We start from the raw sequence: 16,849 nt of genomic DNA on the forward strand, positions 1-16,849 counted from the left end.
TCAGGAATCTGCACATGGCCCTCAATAAATTCTTCCTTCTACCCCATTAGAAGAAATAGAAGGCAGCCACTCAGGGTAGGGCAATTACCTCGAATTTACCTTGAATACAAGCATTTGGGGGTACATTTACCACAGCCAAAACAAAACTCTTAACAGCAGCTCATTCCATCAGTTACTTTTTTTACTATGAAGACAGCATTGCACCATTCCTTTTTTCAAGCTAAAGCCAGAGTTTCTTCCCTTTCACTCAGATGAGCAACACATCAATTGTCTTAGAAGAGACCAACAGCATGTAACTATCAAAAGCTGTAGTAAATCACAACTAAATTACCACAATCCCAGTCATTATAGCATTACTGGGTAATTTTTAGAAAAATAGGTTTTTCAAACTACTGCATTTACTGGTAAATGTATTTTTATAAACATAATGCTCTAACTGGCATTCTGAGGAGAATTAAGTCAGATTAAAATATTTAGCTTTTTGAGTAGTCATCTCAGTAAAAATTCAAATGTTTTCTTTTTAAGCTAATACCACATTTCATATGAAAAGAACCAAAAATTATCGTTTCCATGCAAAAGCTCATATTATGCTTGCACACTATTAAAGATTCCCATACAATGATGATTCCCAAGGGATCCTACCCTGACCTGAAGTAGCCAGAAACCAAAATTGCTTAATCCTATTTCATCACAATAAAACAGTTATTTTGAAAATACAGACAAAAATAATTCAAAATGGTAACTACACTATTTAAGATCAATTTTATTACTTCAGATGCTGTTAACCCTTGTAATTAAGATCATACGTGAAATTCACCTAGGAATGAAAACTCACTCACCAACAGATGGAATCTAACAGCATTTTCACAAAAATCCAGCAAATCCCCGTTATGTCATAACATACTTTGTTAAAGGCAGAAGCTTCGACCAGTACGAGCTGCAAAGCCATCAATTGTTAAAACTTTCAACAGTTATTTACAAATCTGCTTCTGTCATGAAAAATATCCACTATTTAAATGCCAAGGTCTGCTACAAAAGAACAATTCCGCAAGTTGTACAACTTTAGGGTCTTCAATCCATCTTGCTCCAACTGCAATATATTTAAAACATTCTTAGCTATGGATTTTCTAAATTTAACTCCTTCAGTTGCTATGATACCAGCACCAAAATGAATGCTACACAGCGCTCCTTACCAGATCAAGCAAAAGCATGACCAGACATTCAAAAATAACCTTGTGTTTTCTTGCTTGAATCACATCAAAGAAATGGAAACATTGAAACCTGGCTGATGGCATGACCCACTATTAACTCCATAGTTTGTATCTCCTTTCCCTATCCCCTCTTCCACAGAAGTACAGGACTCGTGTTACACAACCAGACACTACAGTTCAACACTTACAACCCAAACTGGAAGGATGTTGAAGAATAAAGGTCACAGCTATGGAAGACAAACACCTACCTGAACTGTTCAGGGGCCCTTATTACACCAAGACCTGACATGTCTCTACACATAATTAAGACCCAACTGGGGCCTAGTCTAGCAGAAAAATAACTAACTATTGGGTTGTTGGAGTTATTTTCTACAGCTCCCAGTCTGCCCCACTGCACTGCTCAGAACAATTTAATCTCTTAGACATTCAATGACACATCTACTCAAGATGAATGTAAAAGTTTGCTGCCATTTATTTGGTTTCTTCCTGGACAGACACTTAAACATTTGGTTGGCTCTTTATGGATTCTGTTTGGGAAGTGGCAATAGAGGGTTTCTATCAGAGCACTTGTTGCAAGTCCTCACGTAGAGGCAAATAGAAAATGCATATAACTTGCACTGAAAAACATGTCAAGACACTGCTGAGTCTTCTTCCTGCACCACAGACACGTCTTCATTTCAATAGAGTGTGTTCCAATCTATTTACACAACCATTTTCAATGTCTCCTGTGTGCAGTTGGCAGTGGTCCATCCAAGCTTTTCATGAGTCCCTCACTGAAAACCCAGAAGTGTCAATTGTCTGCTCTTAAACAACAAAACTGGGCAAGAAGGATTCCATGAAGGAACTAAATTTTGCACTACTTACTAAAATCATACTTCCATTTTATGGTCTAAGTTGCTAACATCAAAGTTATATTTACACATATCAAAATTTAATTATGCAGACTGCATAATTTATACAGTAAATAAAGTATATGAATAGAAGGAAAACCAGCCTAATCTACTTTTTATTATTAGATATATTTATAAACATGGGTCATATACAAAAAATTTTGAAATCCAAATAATCCAGTATCCTGAATATCACAATGTACCTCACAGAGCAGTACATGGCTATACTTAAGTATGTAAATCCGAATAATTTTAGTAAACAGACAACTTTCAGTTTGTAACTATTTTCCTTCCTTTCATTACAGTGTATTTTTTATGTTTTGTTTGTATCATACTACAACAATTTTTTTTGTTGAATAAATCTATGAAGTACCTGATATGCAGGCATATATCAAGATTTCTTCCATTTCAGCATATAGTTATGCATTTTTAAAATAGTTTGTTACCTGTGCACCAAGTTCTTTCATGTAGGGCTCAAGTTCACCAAACAGATCATAGCCTTGATGGAAAAAAGCCAGATGTGCATACATGAACGATAACATCTAGAAGGAACAAAGTAAATATTTATTCTCTTAAAAATTGTATCACATATCAAGTAAATATGTTACTTAATTCACATAACCTACAATTTCAGGTTTAATTTCTCCTCTCAGGTCCTCACAGTTTTACATCAATATGTCATAGAGGTTTTTACATCAGTATGTCATAGAGCTTTACAATGTTGTAAAATAAACGTGCAAAGTAAAGCAAGAACAGACGCAAACCAAAAATTTCAAAAATCAGTTGATAACACTAGCTCCATGAGCAAAACAACAGAAATCTAGTTAATGGCAGAAAACTACTTCTAATTCATGTCACCTGAAATTTTTGTTCTCTCTCTTTAACTGGGACATGTAAGGTACAGATGGGCTATAGAATATTTTTCTAATGATTCAAACTCATAAGCTTTATAACACAGCTGAAAAGACTGTCTGGCCTTAAAATAGAAAAAAAAGTTGGGAGGGTGCAGAGCAGAATAGCAGAGACTAAGAGATTAAAATATTTGATATACAGAGGACAAAGTATATCTTACCGATTTTAAGATTTCTGCTCTCCTTTTAGATTGAAGAACATTGATCTAGGAGAAAAGAACAAACAAGCAATTGCTTTTATTCTAAACTTATTTTATTTCCAATTTTCCACAAATAATCATATCCAAGCTTAAAGAAAATTGGAAGAAGACAGCTCAATATCAGACTTCCCAAAACACTTTTAAAAGAAGATGCACTCTAGTTCTGTCATGACACCAAAGCGATGCAATCAGAGAACACTTGCAAAGCTTGGGCTTCACAGTGATAGTCACAATTTTCTTTTATCAATGAGGAAAATACAGGACACCACTTTCTTGCAAGAAGTAATGTAATACACCTTACAAGCAAAATTTGTTCTCATTTTCAAGAGATTGAATTCAAGATGTTTCAAGCAGATGAGCTAAGCCAGCCCACCAACTCCCTGCAGAAGCTGCACCACTGCCAGGGCAGTGAAGGATGGGGGCAGGATTACTTTTCCCCTCACAGTATTTAAGTATCCCAAAAGTAGTCCCAGGCAAGCAAGAACATAATAGTTTAAATAAATAACTTTCCATGGGTAGCTGGCTTTTAAGCTAGCTGAAGTCATTGATTAAAGATGTTGCCCTAGAACTTGGGGAATTCCATATTATATAGAAAAAACGACCAATTTTTCACATTCACCTAGTTCCCCTATCTTCTTTATCTAATCTTAAAAGGTTGCTATTCAGAACTACAGATTTTACTTTAAAAGACCCACTTAGCAGAAACAGGCATGATTTTGCAATTTAACACCTCTACGTCAGTTTAGAATTTCAGCAAAATAAACAAACTTGCTGAAGCTATAATCAAAACCAGATTCTACTTCTATACTTAAGTTGTCATTATTATGGAAAACTTTCTGCAGCAAAAATAATTAAGATTTGTTTGTATAGAATGAACCCTCAGCCTGTGAGGCAAATAAAAATAAAAGGAAAGCAAAAGTTTTGAATTACAGTTTAAAGCCTATCTAGCTACAAGGAGACCACAGTTGTGAAGCCATTTTCCCAGAAGAATCACTCAAGTAGACATAATTCCTGAAGCTGAATTGATTTTGTCCACATTGAGAGATGCTGAAACTGTCCCCAGTTACTCTAAATGCATCTTTATCCCAGGAGCTGCTCATACTTTGAACCTACAAATTCCAGGAGGCAAACAACCTGCAGTTGAAAGCACACACAAGGAACTGGCCTACTACAGCAGTGACTGCCAGCTGTCCCCACCATTTAGTGCTAGTACTAATAATCCTGTGGGGCATAATTCACATGACTTTTTAAACACCAAAATTACCTTAGTGTTTAAAAAGCTGGAGTTCAGAGCTGGCCACTGACCATCACGTCACCATGTCTGTGAACATGCCCAGGCTGACAGGCTGCACTTCATTTTACAACTCATAATGCAATTTATAGAGAAGTTAATTAAGCTTTAAATAACTGACAGGACTGTCACAAATCAAGATGATAAAGTCTAATATAAAACCAGCTTAATTGTAAAGAGCTGTTCTTTTTTGATCATAGGAGAAGCTCAGACCCATTTGGGAGCCCCCAGCATCTCACACTATCTGAGTTGCAATAATCCTGCTTTGCTGTAGTTGTGTGTAAGTATGAAGCAGATGAATTTTAAGTATCTAAAGAAAATTTATTACTGTATTACAGAATACAAAGCAGCATGACAAAGAACACCTCTCAACACCCTATGGAAGATATTCACTAAAAAGGTAAAGGATAGTTAAGTTCTTGACTCCCCTTACAGCACAATGCCAACCTCACAGGCATCTAGACAAGCTAGAATACAGCCCAAAGCATACAAGATAAAATTGAAGAAATACCCAATGTCCTGTATCAGAATTATTCAGTAATTTGCATTTCCTATGCTAGCTTACAGTTTTTACTTTAAATATATAAGATATTGCAGCATATCTAACTCATAAAAGATTTAGCTAAGTATCAGGCAAATACTGGGGTTTTTTTCAAAATTGATGTTCAGCTTGAAAATTAAACTGTGTCATTGCAGCAAGGGCACTGAATACTACAACATTAAAGCAATAAGAATGCATCAATTAATTTTCCTCAGATTTTATTAAAAAATTAACTACTTGCAGATAAAGTTCTTCCTTTTTCCCTGAATGTCCACAGCTTCCAAGAAGCTTACAAAAAGAACTTCTAACATTTTAAAGGACATGTCTCTAACCACATGTAACAAATGGTTTTGAAAAGTAACTTTTATTGCTGTTCTTACCTGAAGAACATAATCCAGAGCTATGTGTCGAAAACACTTCCGTGTTGCAGTCAAAATATTGGTTGCTTCCTCTACCTCATGTTGCTTATTTCTTTGAACTTGGGCATTTTTCACCAGAGCATTCTCCTTTTCTTCACTCACTTTTTCAAACTGTTTCTTTGCATCTTTAAATTTCCTAATATCTCTATGAAAAAAGGAAATATGGTGATAAATTAATTTCAAAGCATGAAAAAGAGTTTAAAGCTACACCAGACAGACCAAGCTTGGGACTGTTACAGCTGGTGTCTTTTACAAATTCTATATTCTTCAATACATGCTTGGGTCAAATGGAAATCCACAAATTATGACAGAAGCCTCTGGTCTTTCTTTTCCAGGGAAAGGACAATATTGAAATGTAACTGAATACAGCTAATGCCTGCTGGGAAAAAGTTTGTCCCCCAAGCTTAGACAATTACAATATGTAATTAGATCAGTAACTCATCCTATTGCAACATTTCTGCAGCTGGATCTAAAGCCTCAGTGATTTGGGGTGATTTTTGACAAAGCCTTAATACACACTTCTCAATTTATGAAAGACTATTTACAAGAAGGATGTTTCACTTACCCACTCAAATCAGATTTTTAAAATTCCATTTTATGTATAATTTTCCCATTACAAGTGCAAATTAACTTACTCTTTAACGAAAGTCTGAAGCTGTGTTTTAATTGATCTTTGGATTTGGTCAAACAGAATCTGAAAGAAAACATTATTATGTAGGTCAGTAACTTGGAGGTATTCATACCTTCTGATTTCAGAAATGCCAATGGCAATTATACAGAATTAGATGAGAATTATTATTAAACCACTGTGTCCCTAATATCAAAATATAAATCCCTTCACAGTAGTTTTGAAATAAATAAAAGATAAGGAAAAAAATAAGGAAAATAACTCAAACCAAACATCTTTTGTTGCTCTTTCCTTAAAGACTGGTTATAATGAGAGATAAGAGCTCCTGGCATCTTATTCTCTCATCCTGCCATGCCTGTTTCATAGAAGACGTTTATTTATGTTAATTGTACAGTAATGTTTCTCAAGAAAAAACTTTGAATGTTAAGGAGTCATTTTTTTTGTTCTTAGACTTTCACAGTTTATCAACAATTAAAAGACAAATAAAACCACAGAAAAAACCATGCATTTAACTTCTGGCAAAAACTCCAAAATCATGGATTGAAATTAACGCTGAAAATGTAACACACATGAGTATTCAGTACCATCTCCTTTACAAGAATGTTTGTAAAAACCACCCACTGTTGGACAATTAAAAGGAATGGCTGATTCTTTTTAAGAATAAGTAATCTAAGCAATGCCTCCAAAATTTCTTATGATTTGGGAAGGCTGGGGGCACAAAATATAATCAATTCATTTGAATTGTAAAGTCTAAGATATTTGCTCATTCTTTAAGGCCAAAGCACACCTGGATCTGAGATAATTTGAATGTTCTCTTATGACCCCAAAAAATTCTAACTGGAAAATGAAAACACACATTCCTTCAGCTTCACATCAGCCCACAGAGTTTTAGGATGGAATGCAACAGGTCAATGACTACTGGACAAATCCTTTTGTCACTTCCTATTGTGCAGACAACAAATGTTGCCTCAATTTTCAACCCCTCTACACCTCCCATTCTGCATAACAGAAATACACAAGGCAGCCTCACAAAAATAAAGTCTGCCCAGTTGAACAGAATCTCCCATAAAAGGTAAAGATCATGAAATATTAAATAATTTTCTTGAAAAAGCAAGTCAAAACCTCAAAGTTTAAGGTCAAAAAATATTTTCTTTAAATGCTCTCAGTCTTAGATTCTTTATGAAGATTTGGAAATGGGAAGTTATGTAATGCCAAGTACTGACAGCAAAACCTATACCAGCTCATGTCTCTTTCCTAGGAACACTGAATGGAAACATGACTGAGTTTAAGCCACTCATTAGCAGTGATATTGTACCGTGCATCCAGTCTCCATGCTAGGAGGTTTTCAAGACCAAAGCAACCTGCTCCAACCTCATACCTGACCCTGATTTAGGCAGGCAGTCAAACCATCCACATCTCCTGGGGACCCTTCCAACCACAACTGTATCTACCAGTGACACATGGAAGAACCTGTTTGTATTCCCACTTTGGGAAACCAGAAAAGCAGACAACTAGAATAAAGAACTTCTTGACAAACTGGAAGTCAGGCTGGGACTACTCCCACTGCTGACATTTAAGCTTGCCAGTGCCTGGGGAGTGCACCAATCAAGATCAATACCAAAAGATAAAACCAGATGGGAGCTCAAATGTTTAGAGGACTCCCAGAAATATGAGCCTTGCATTCTGCTTACAGTAATGAAGAGAAAAAATGTGCTGGGCAGAAATACATTGACATCATTTCCCCTAAAAAACACAGAAAGAAGTGCCCAGACCATGATCTGATTAGATTTACAGCCTTGTCAACATACTACCTTTCATACACTCCAAGACTAAGAAAGCTGCTATTTGCCATAAGCTGTCACAGCTACTCCCCCACTGCTGAATCAGTGAAGATGCTGCATTAGGCTGGTCCCTGGCCTTATCTGTAGCAAAGCCTCACACAAAAAAAGCTGACAGCCATCCAGAACTCAGTGGCAGCATCTCCTACCCCTTCCATCCTTCCTTTCCTCTTTCTTCCTCTAGCTTCTCCCTCCTGCTGGCTCTGTCACCTTAGTCAGCAACAGACCTGTCACTCTGAGCCAGGAAGCCCTGTTGAACTCAGCAGATTCACAAAAAGCAATGCAGGACCACAACATGGCTGGCAAAGCAATTGAGCCTCACTCCTGATATTTGCGCCTTTGGTAAAAGCCACTTTGTTCTCACTATGCCTGAGCACAGCAAGGGCATGGAGGGGAAAAAAAAAAGCAGGGCAGAAGTCAGATTGGTCCTAATTAAATCTGAAAAGAAATCTCCTTTAATACGGTTTGTTCTTTGCTTTCTGCCTTCAAACTGCCCAAAAGGAAGAGTTGTGCTATATCAAATTTTACCAAAGCAGTGCAAGCCACCATCACACAGAATAACAGCAGCAATAACACAAGACCTATGTCAGAGGTGTCCAAAAGAGCAAACCATAGATAAAAGACATGGTTAAGAGGGCAACCAGCAGCAAGATGTGTGATAAAGAGGAACAGCCTGGGTTCATCTGCTCCATCTAATCTGCAGAAATTGTTGACATGAAAGTAATACCTGCTCCAGTACTGCTGCTTTGAACCTTTGCACTCCCTTCTCTCTCCAGCCCAAGAAGCACTGTTCACTTACTCCCTTCTTTACAGTTTTCATTAGATTAAGTGCAGATATGTACACTTTGTATATTGGAAAGAAAATCAAACACAAAGCTATTAACCTGCTTTGCTTCCATTCCATTCTAAAAGCATGCATTTAAAAAAAAGCCTAACCAGACACTTTTAGAAAGCTAAGTTAAAGCTAGCAAACTTCCATTCCATTCTATCTTGTTAATTTTTAAACTCCCAGTGGTATGAAAAACCCACATTTTAAGTGTGCTGCATATTTTCAGCACTTTGGAGACACTTCAGTTTGTTTCCAGCAATTTGCTGGGAAATTAACAAAGAGCAGTTGGGCCAATGAAAGATGAAAAAAACAGAAGAACAAACTTCTGAATACAAGACCAAACTCTTTAAAGGAAAAAATAACAAATTAGTTTTCAACCCAGGGAAAACTGAAGTTTCTGATTAACTGTGACATGCTAAAAATACAATTAATCTTAAATCCTAGCATTTTCTCATTTCTCCACACTTACCTAAATCTGCTATACTTCCAAAAAGAAAACTTTATGCAAATCATAGGTGCTTCATTTTGTGTATTATAAAGGATAGGGGAAAAAAGTAGTAACTATGGAAAAGACAATAATTATTTCAGACCAGCAAAGGTAAAAGCTCATAGTCTGTAACTGTTACCATCAGTTTGATTCAAAAATATGAAACTATCCAGCATTTACTGTCTTAGACCACCAAAGCTTACAAATTCCAAATGAAAAATAAACCAAGATGGAAATCTGCAGAAAAGTGGATATTTATAAATACTTGTAAACAAAACATTAATAAAATATTTATAAGTATAAAACAAGAGTTATCTAGCACTATTTAAACCATTATTTTGCAAACACTATCAACAAGAAAGGCTTTATCATTAATCCATTATCAAAAATAATGGAGGTGAGCCATCAGTGCCATGTTGCAGCTAGAAATACTCACATTATGATAATTAATCATTTCCTGTAAGGTGTCAGAGAACTTCATCAAACTGGCCTGTAAAGAGAAAATAAAAGTGGTTTAAGTTCAGCCCTATTAAAAACACAGCACAAAAGCAACAGTTCAAAGGTTTACAGCTCTTCAGTAAAGAACATGGAAACTGATTTTCCTTACAGCACTATTATGAGACTAAAATCACTAGGCTAGAAGGAGAACATGGCTGTATTAGCAAATAAATCTATTAACCTGTATATAAAGCACCAAATTGAAGAAAAGCAGGAAAAAGTCAAATTGACTAAAGATATGGGAAGCTCACATAGTCTAAAACATTAATTTACAGTATTTAATATTACACTAATTAATATTTTTCACTTTCATACTCTTAATCAAAAAAACAGGTTATCATGTTGCAATCACCAGTGCACACACTAATCTAACACATTTTCTGAAATTTGGCAGACCTGTGTCACTGCTGAAACTAAACAGCACCACAGCTGGAAAACCCCCACTCTAAAAGAGACAGCAAAGAAAAAGGAGCAAAAAGGCAAATAATACTACAAACTTCAACTACTTCTCTTGCCAGTTGTTATGTTGTACCTTTTTTAACTTATGTTTCTCTCCCTCCATTTTCACCTCAAAGAACTTACCTCAACCAATGTATCTTTACAGGAATATTGTGCAAGGTCTCGAATTCCATTCATGAACTGCTTGTTGGCTGTACAAAATGCTTTCCCAGTGTCAATCATTGCAATACAAAGCTTCACCAGCTAAAATGAATATAAAGAGAGAAAGTGGAAGGCTTATTTTGATTTGGTTTTCACACCATCATATAAACATGAAAACACTGAGCTTAGTTAAGGCTACAAAACCAAAATTTCAAAAGTTGCATTCTCACCCTCAGATTCTGTGAAAACCTTTCTACTGTAGAGTGACAGCTGTAAAAATACTACTCTAGGTCAACAGATATGCTACTGGGAGGGCTACTATGCTATAAAGTTTTAAAATTATTTTTACTTGATTTATTGTTAACTGACATGTTGCACATATTTCAAAAGAGTTTTACATGGGCAAAAAGTACAGCAACTAAAACATAAATGGTTAGAACCCAAGCAAATGATGAGGTTATTGTGGTTTCTGAGGACAAACACCACAAAACAAACAAAAGCAACCCACACTGGTTGTTTCATCCTGAGACACTCAGAATACAGGCGCAGGAAAGCAAAAGGCTCTGTGCACAAAGCACAGCTGAAGAGCCATGGTTACATCTCAGGATGTGAAATCAATCACGTTTCCACTCACAAACAGGCTGATGGCTTTCCACCCCTACCACTCACTGCTTCAGTCAGCACCCCAGGCCTCCTGAGGACAGGAGGGTCCTCAGTATCTTGTCCTGGATGTTTTCCCACTTCTTGAACCATTTATGCACTGGGCCATTAATGTAAGAGATAGTGGTTACTGCAATTGCCACAATGCTCTCTTGAGATGGGGCACATTAGGATTGAGTTCCCCCACCCTAAGCCAAGCTAAGAATAAAACCAGAAGATTCAATTTTCACCTCTGAAAGATTTTTCAACAATGGTAAATAAATTTTCATGAAAAGCAGCAGAGAAGCACTTGATCCTATGTTGGGGACAAAGAAACCATCCAAGCACCCTTCCTGCCTTAGTTATGAAGTAATTTTTATGTTGACTCAGAACCTTAGGAAAAATGGAAGGCTAAGTGTGATCTTCCACATTCTGATGAATGTCCAAGGTGCTTGAACCATGGACAGAAAAAAAACCCCACTATCAACATTAACCTTTTTCCTTCACCTTTGCTTATAGTTCACAAGCCTGAACCAGGCTTGCTTTCTTCCAGAGAGCATAAAACTGCAGACAATGCAGCCCAAAGTCAAAATTGTGAGACAATAAAATCAAGTTTAGTATGAACAACTGATCAGAAAAAGTTACCAACCAAGCCTAGACCAATTATTACCCTCAGGCCATAATTGCTTCAGCTCACCCAAGAAGCTTGGCTTTCAACTTTAGCATTGTACTACAAGGCCCTAAATAATGCAATTTAAGGAATATGAGAATTCTTTTCCCCAAAAACTTTCAGACTAGTGGAAAAGCCAAACTTGCAAGTTTGATTTTTCAGATCCTTTAAATACTTACACTGTTTGATCTACCAAAACAGATTCAACACCCCGACAGTAAAAATGTGTGTTATACCCTTAAGTTTCACCACAATTCACACAAAATCAAAATTAAGGATCCTGAATTTATTTTGCAAGAGCAAATTGTTAGATTATTAGCTACTAAAAACTAGAAATACTATTACAAGTAGTAAAGAACAAGTCTTCAGGCTTGACACCATCTTTATTTGCCTCCAGCTCTCTGCAGCCAACTCACAGCTGCAGGAAAAAAGGGTTCAAAAAGCAGTTAAGAAGGAAAACAAATGACATCTGCCTGCCATGCAAAAACTCGGATTTAGCACAAACGCAAAGGAAAGAAGACTTTATACAGATGAAAACCAAAAATAAGCTACTCTCAAAATACTAACAGAGAAATAAGAAGTTTCCAAAGGTGAGGAAACCAATAAACAGATACTAAGGAGTTGAAAAGATGCTACATATGATTTTTTATATACATGCACAAAGCATGACAAAACACAGGATGAATTTTACAGTAGTCAAGTTCTCCACACAACAGTGAAGGATATACATACATATATATATATATATATGTATACACACACACCTGTCTGCTGATTACCAGTGACAAACAGCATGGATTTTAAACCTCTAAACCACGGAGTACCCAGATGTCCCCAGTGCATGCCATTGTGGTCAAACAGGCTCTGGGTGCAGCAGTGACCAAGCCCTGGCTTTTATCTCACGGGGAGCTGCAGGAGCAGCTGCCCCGGGCTGAGTCACAGGGCCAGCGAGGGCCACTCAGGAGGGAATTGCACAAGCGGAGCCTCCACCCAGGGAAGGGGAGAGTGCAGCTGCCGCTGCTGCTTTGCTCCGGCCTGGCCAGCTGGGAGCCCGACCTGGATCCCTCCCCTCTGCAGAGCAGGTGCTTGGTCGGCCACTGACACTTTGCAGCTGTGAACTTTAAAACAAAACCGAAACACACTTTCTGATGTTTCTGAGACAAACATTGTTGAATTAAAAGCTTACCTTGTCAAGTTTCAGTTCCAGCTCGGTCACATCTCCTTCTACCTCTTCTAGAGCTGCCCTGCATGCATAAAAGAGGTTTTCCTTTAAAATTTTACATAAAAAAACACTCTGAGTCTGGGGAGAAGGGGCAGACACACATTCACTTAACTCATTTATTGCCATCACAGTTTTATTTAAATTTCAGCTATAAAACAGCATGGATTTTAAAGAGCCACAAGAATTGCAGGAAATTTGATGGTACAAAGATGAAAAACTATATCACTGCTAGAATGTGGTCTATTGATAAATATTTGAGATCAAATTTTAGCAATCCTAATATTTACCATACCAAAATAGGGTTCTTCTGTTCTTGTATAGACAACAGTCTATATGTTTGAAGCTAACAACAAAGGAAAGAAACTGGAAGTTGGAGGGAATTTTCCTAACTCTTGTGGTGACATCCTGGCTCAAACCTGCAAATAGTGCAACTATTTCATGAATAACCTTGCAAAGAAATTAGGAAAAAATACAGCACTTGCCATGTGTCAATTAACCTGCAGGGAGTTCAGATGGCACACTAGATTAGATCATTTACCTCTGGTCTACACTGGTCAAATTTTCCAGGCCAGTCAAATTTAACTTGCCAGTAAAAGCTGCTTTCATGGAGCACTGCTAAAGCACAGCCTTTTTTTTTTTTCTTCTTCTTCTAAGCTCATGTTTCTTTGGACACCTCCTTCCTTATTTTTACCTCTAAAAAACAGGAGACTGAGGACGGATGACTCTTTGTTCAGAGTCCATGAACATGGCTGCTTCATCAGGCTATTGCCTTGAGAGCCATACAGACTGATTTCTGGCAAGGAGAGCCCCTGGTGCCATCACAGGGTGCCCATTCTTTCAGTCATTCCAGCATAACTGTTCATGGAGCCATACTGTTTACCAGTAATAGCCTGCCTTGAGGAAAAAAAGGTAATAGGAAGTTTTCTGAAACGCTTTTCAGAAAATTGGATCAGACATTTCACATTTCAGTCCTACAGAAAAACCCAGCTCTTCCTGGAAAAAGTTATACAGGCAGAGAAGAATGATTTGGAGAAGGAATTTCTCAAGCCAACTTTATACCACTGAGGAGAGACTACACACAACCACAGCTTTACTGTCTCCTGCTAATTCCATTCTAGTTCACATGAGTACAAGCCAAGAACACACAAAAAAAAAAGACTGGATCAGGCCCCAAGTTCAGGAAAAGCAGTTTTTTTACAAGAACAGCTCTGAAAAATGCTGCCAATTGCTTGCAGATCTCAAACACTGAGCATGACATTCCCAGCTTTTGCAGATTTCACTACACATAGTTGCATTCCAATTCTTGTACCTCAATGCATTCCCACAGTTATGTCCTAGATTTTATATCCAAGCAATTCCTATACCTACATTTTGACTTCTCCCTCTTTGCTAGCTTCAGACTATGAAGGATTTCAGGCAACATCAATTTCTCTTTTGCTTTCTTTCATAACTGATTCATTTCCACTTAAGTCTCTAGTTAATCTTGTTTCGGAAAGCATTAAAGAGAATTTAAAAAATCCAAAACCCAGAGGAAGGAAAACCATCTCAATATTTAGACTGCAATTTTGTATTTGTTTGTTTATAATCACAGTGCAACAAATTTTTATTTGTTTCTTTGGCATTAACATAAAAGCACGATTAAGAAGCTTGTTTACAGAACTGCAGCAAGATCTGATAAGAGTATTATTTTTTCTGTGTCTTTAACTTGCAAAGAATTCTAGCTCCACAGGACTTAATGAGCTGAAAGTCCAAGATTCAAAATGAAGAGAGATAAAGGCAGTTAGAACAGGCAAGATGAAGACAACGCATCTGTTCAGTAATTAAACCTCTATTCCAAGAGGCAAATTTTAACAGAATAAGTTCAAATGGAAGAAGTACCAGCAGAACATTAAAAAACTGAAACAACAAAGGGTAGATCAAGTAAAAATAAGCATAAAGCAAAGCAGATAGAAGTCTGAAATGGCAGATCTCTGAAATGCCACAGGCCCCTGAGGCACCAGGCTGGCTCTCTGGGCTATTTCCCACCACTGCCATGTGACAGAGGGATGGCATATCTAGGCCCTACAGCTGGATATGGATGGAACAGCTGTAGGGTTTCAGCCAAATCCCACTTTAATTCTATGTTTCTTTGCATAGAAATGACTACTTTACTTTTTCCACCACAAAATCTAGTAGAAGTTATTATCATGCAAACATATTTACAGGTTCTAGTCCAAAACTGGATTACAATCACAAAAACAATGGAAAGGATGCCCTCAGACTATCAGAATATAGTTATATACATCCAATTATGTACCCCCAGTCAAAAAAATTGTCTGCATGTTTTCATCCTGGGCTACCAATACATGAAAAACAGCTGATCTGAGCTGTGCTATGTTAATGCTACTCTTGTTTTTCTTAAATTAACACTTCTTGAAGCCACAGAATGCAAAGGTGCATTTCTCTCTGAAACATCTGTGTCAGGCAGAAAGTTCACAGAAAACTGTCATAATTCTGAGTAAATGTCATGTCCACAGCCAAGCTCCACTGTCCAGCTATAAACACAGGAAGTGGTGGTGAAACAGCTGAGGATCAAGTGCCAGACCTGACATGTAACAAAACTGTTGCTCCTTACTGAAGTGGGAGCTGGGAGCAAGATTTGAATCACAGTGATCTCAGCCAGAAGGCTCCAGCAAAAGGAATAAGGATCAAATCAGGTCCAGTGTATGAGTCAAACATCTGTGGCTTTCCAAGATGTTCGAATACTGCATGGCAACACACAAAACCAGAACAGCTGCTTAAGGGTGGAGGACAATTATAAATGAGCAGTCTCCCATACTCTTCATGCTCTGTAATGAGGACTCTCAGGAATGTGTTTCTTTCCTCTGCTGTAACTTCTCTCCTCCATCAACCCCCTAAAACACAGTTCAGCTTGCTAGACACAGCTTCCTGCACAGCTGCAACACAGGAGGAATACAGAAGATAATGGAAGAAAACTCAAGACCCGACTTGGCAGCCTTTTAAAATGAGGATAATGTCACCAGTTACCCAGCCCAGCATATGTGAAGGACAGCTGAACTCTGACATCCATCACAGCACTCCCTTTAAGTGACCAGGGAAAGACTTTCTTCCAGGTTAATACCAGGAACCAAACAGAATGATGATGGATAAACTCTCCTCTATAAAAACTGGGTCACAACACACTGCTGACCAGAACACCACACACTCTGTGGCCATGGACAGGGGTCTGCAGGGCCTGTTTGCTCTCACAGAAAAGTGGTGAGCACCAGTGCTTTTAAATTTAGCTCCTCTTCCAAGTCTAATTGCCATTGAGGCCACGCCCTGCCTTTAGTCTTTTGCTCATTCATTCATCATATTCTATCTGGCATTTTCAGATTGTGTTCCTGAAATGAGGAGGTTGGAATCAGTGGTCACACTAAATCAGATGCTGAAAAACAACGCACTGAAGAGGTCAAAGGTGCTATGGACAACTAACTAACTAATTATTAATTCTAGAAATAATGCATTATTATAAAAAGTATTCAGAATAATAAAAGCCCAACAATAAAATATTTTCCAATCGTATGTGTTTATTTTTCTTTCAATTGACAAAAGTTTCAATTCATTTACTGAATATACTTTCAGAAGAACAGAAACATGTCACAAAATCAATTGCTATTCATTCTGGGGCTTTTGAATACATTAATATATTTGGACTCATGAAATGGAAATAATGGATTTTTACCACTGCAGTTTCAATGGAATTACTGCTAAAGTCTTGTCCTCAAATCTTAGAAAGACTCTCTTCCTTGCACATATTCCATGCAGAGCAGCTCCTTAATGCACAACTTACTCTTCACTAGAGATGACATCCTTTCAGCCAACATCCACTAAACTTTCAAGATAGCTTGAAAAGGAAAAGGTACTACTGAGTGTAAAAACCTGGAAATGAGATACATAATTGCAAGATAAGAATATGAACCTGATGATTTAAGT

General features: G+C 37.4%; 1 protein-coding gene across 9 annotated transcripts in view; it reads right to left on the reverse strand.

Annotated features, from left to right (window-relative positions):
• Nucleotides 1–16,849, reverse strand: part of ACAP2 (ArfGAP with coiled-coil, ankyrin repeat and PH domains 2) — a 62,919-nt gene that overhangs the window by 33,180 nt on the left and 12,890 nt on the right. For all 9 annotated transcript variants that reach the window (XR_010346255.1, XM_064385726.1, XM_064385719.1 and 6 more), the window contains exons 2-8: nucleotides 12,839–12,896; nucleotides 10,326–10,445; nucleotides 9,682–9,735; nucleotides 6,099–6,157; nucleotides 5,425–5,608; nucleotides 3,174–3,218; nucleotides 2,548–2,643 (exon numbers count right to left, since the gene is read on the reverse strand). Coding sequence is in view for 8 of the 9 variants with exons in the window: in XM_064385726.1 (XP_064241796.1) it covers nucleotides 2,548–2,643; nucleotides 3,174–3,218; nucleotides 5,425–5,608; nucleotides 6,099–6,157; nucleotides 9,682–9,735; nucleotides 10,326–10,445; nucleotides 12,839–12,896 (616 nt within the window). In the remaining variant the exon portion in view is untranslated. The remainder of the gene's footprint in view (nucleotides 1–2,547; nucleotides 2,644–3,173; nucleotides 3,219–5,424; nucleotides 5,609–6,098; nucleotides 6,158–9,681; nucleotides 9,736–10,325; nucleotides 10,446–12,838; nucleotides 12,897–16,849) is intronic.

The sequence above is a fragment of the Passer domesticus genome, chromosome 11 (genome assembly GCF_036417665.1).
Source record: "Passer domesticus isolate bPasDom1 chromosome 11, bPasDom1.hap1, whole genome shotgun sequence".
NCBI classification, from domain to species: Eukaryota; Metazoa; Chordata; class Aves; order Passeriformes; family Passeridae; genus Passer; species Passer domesticus.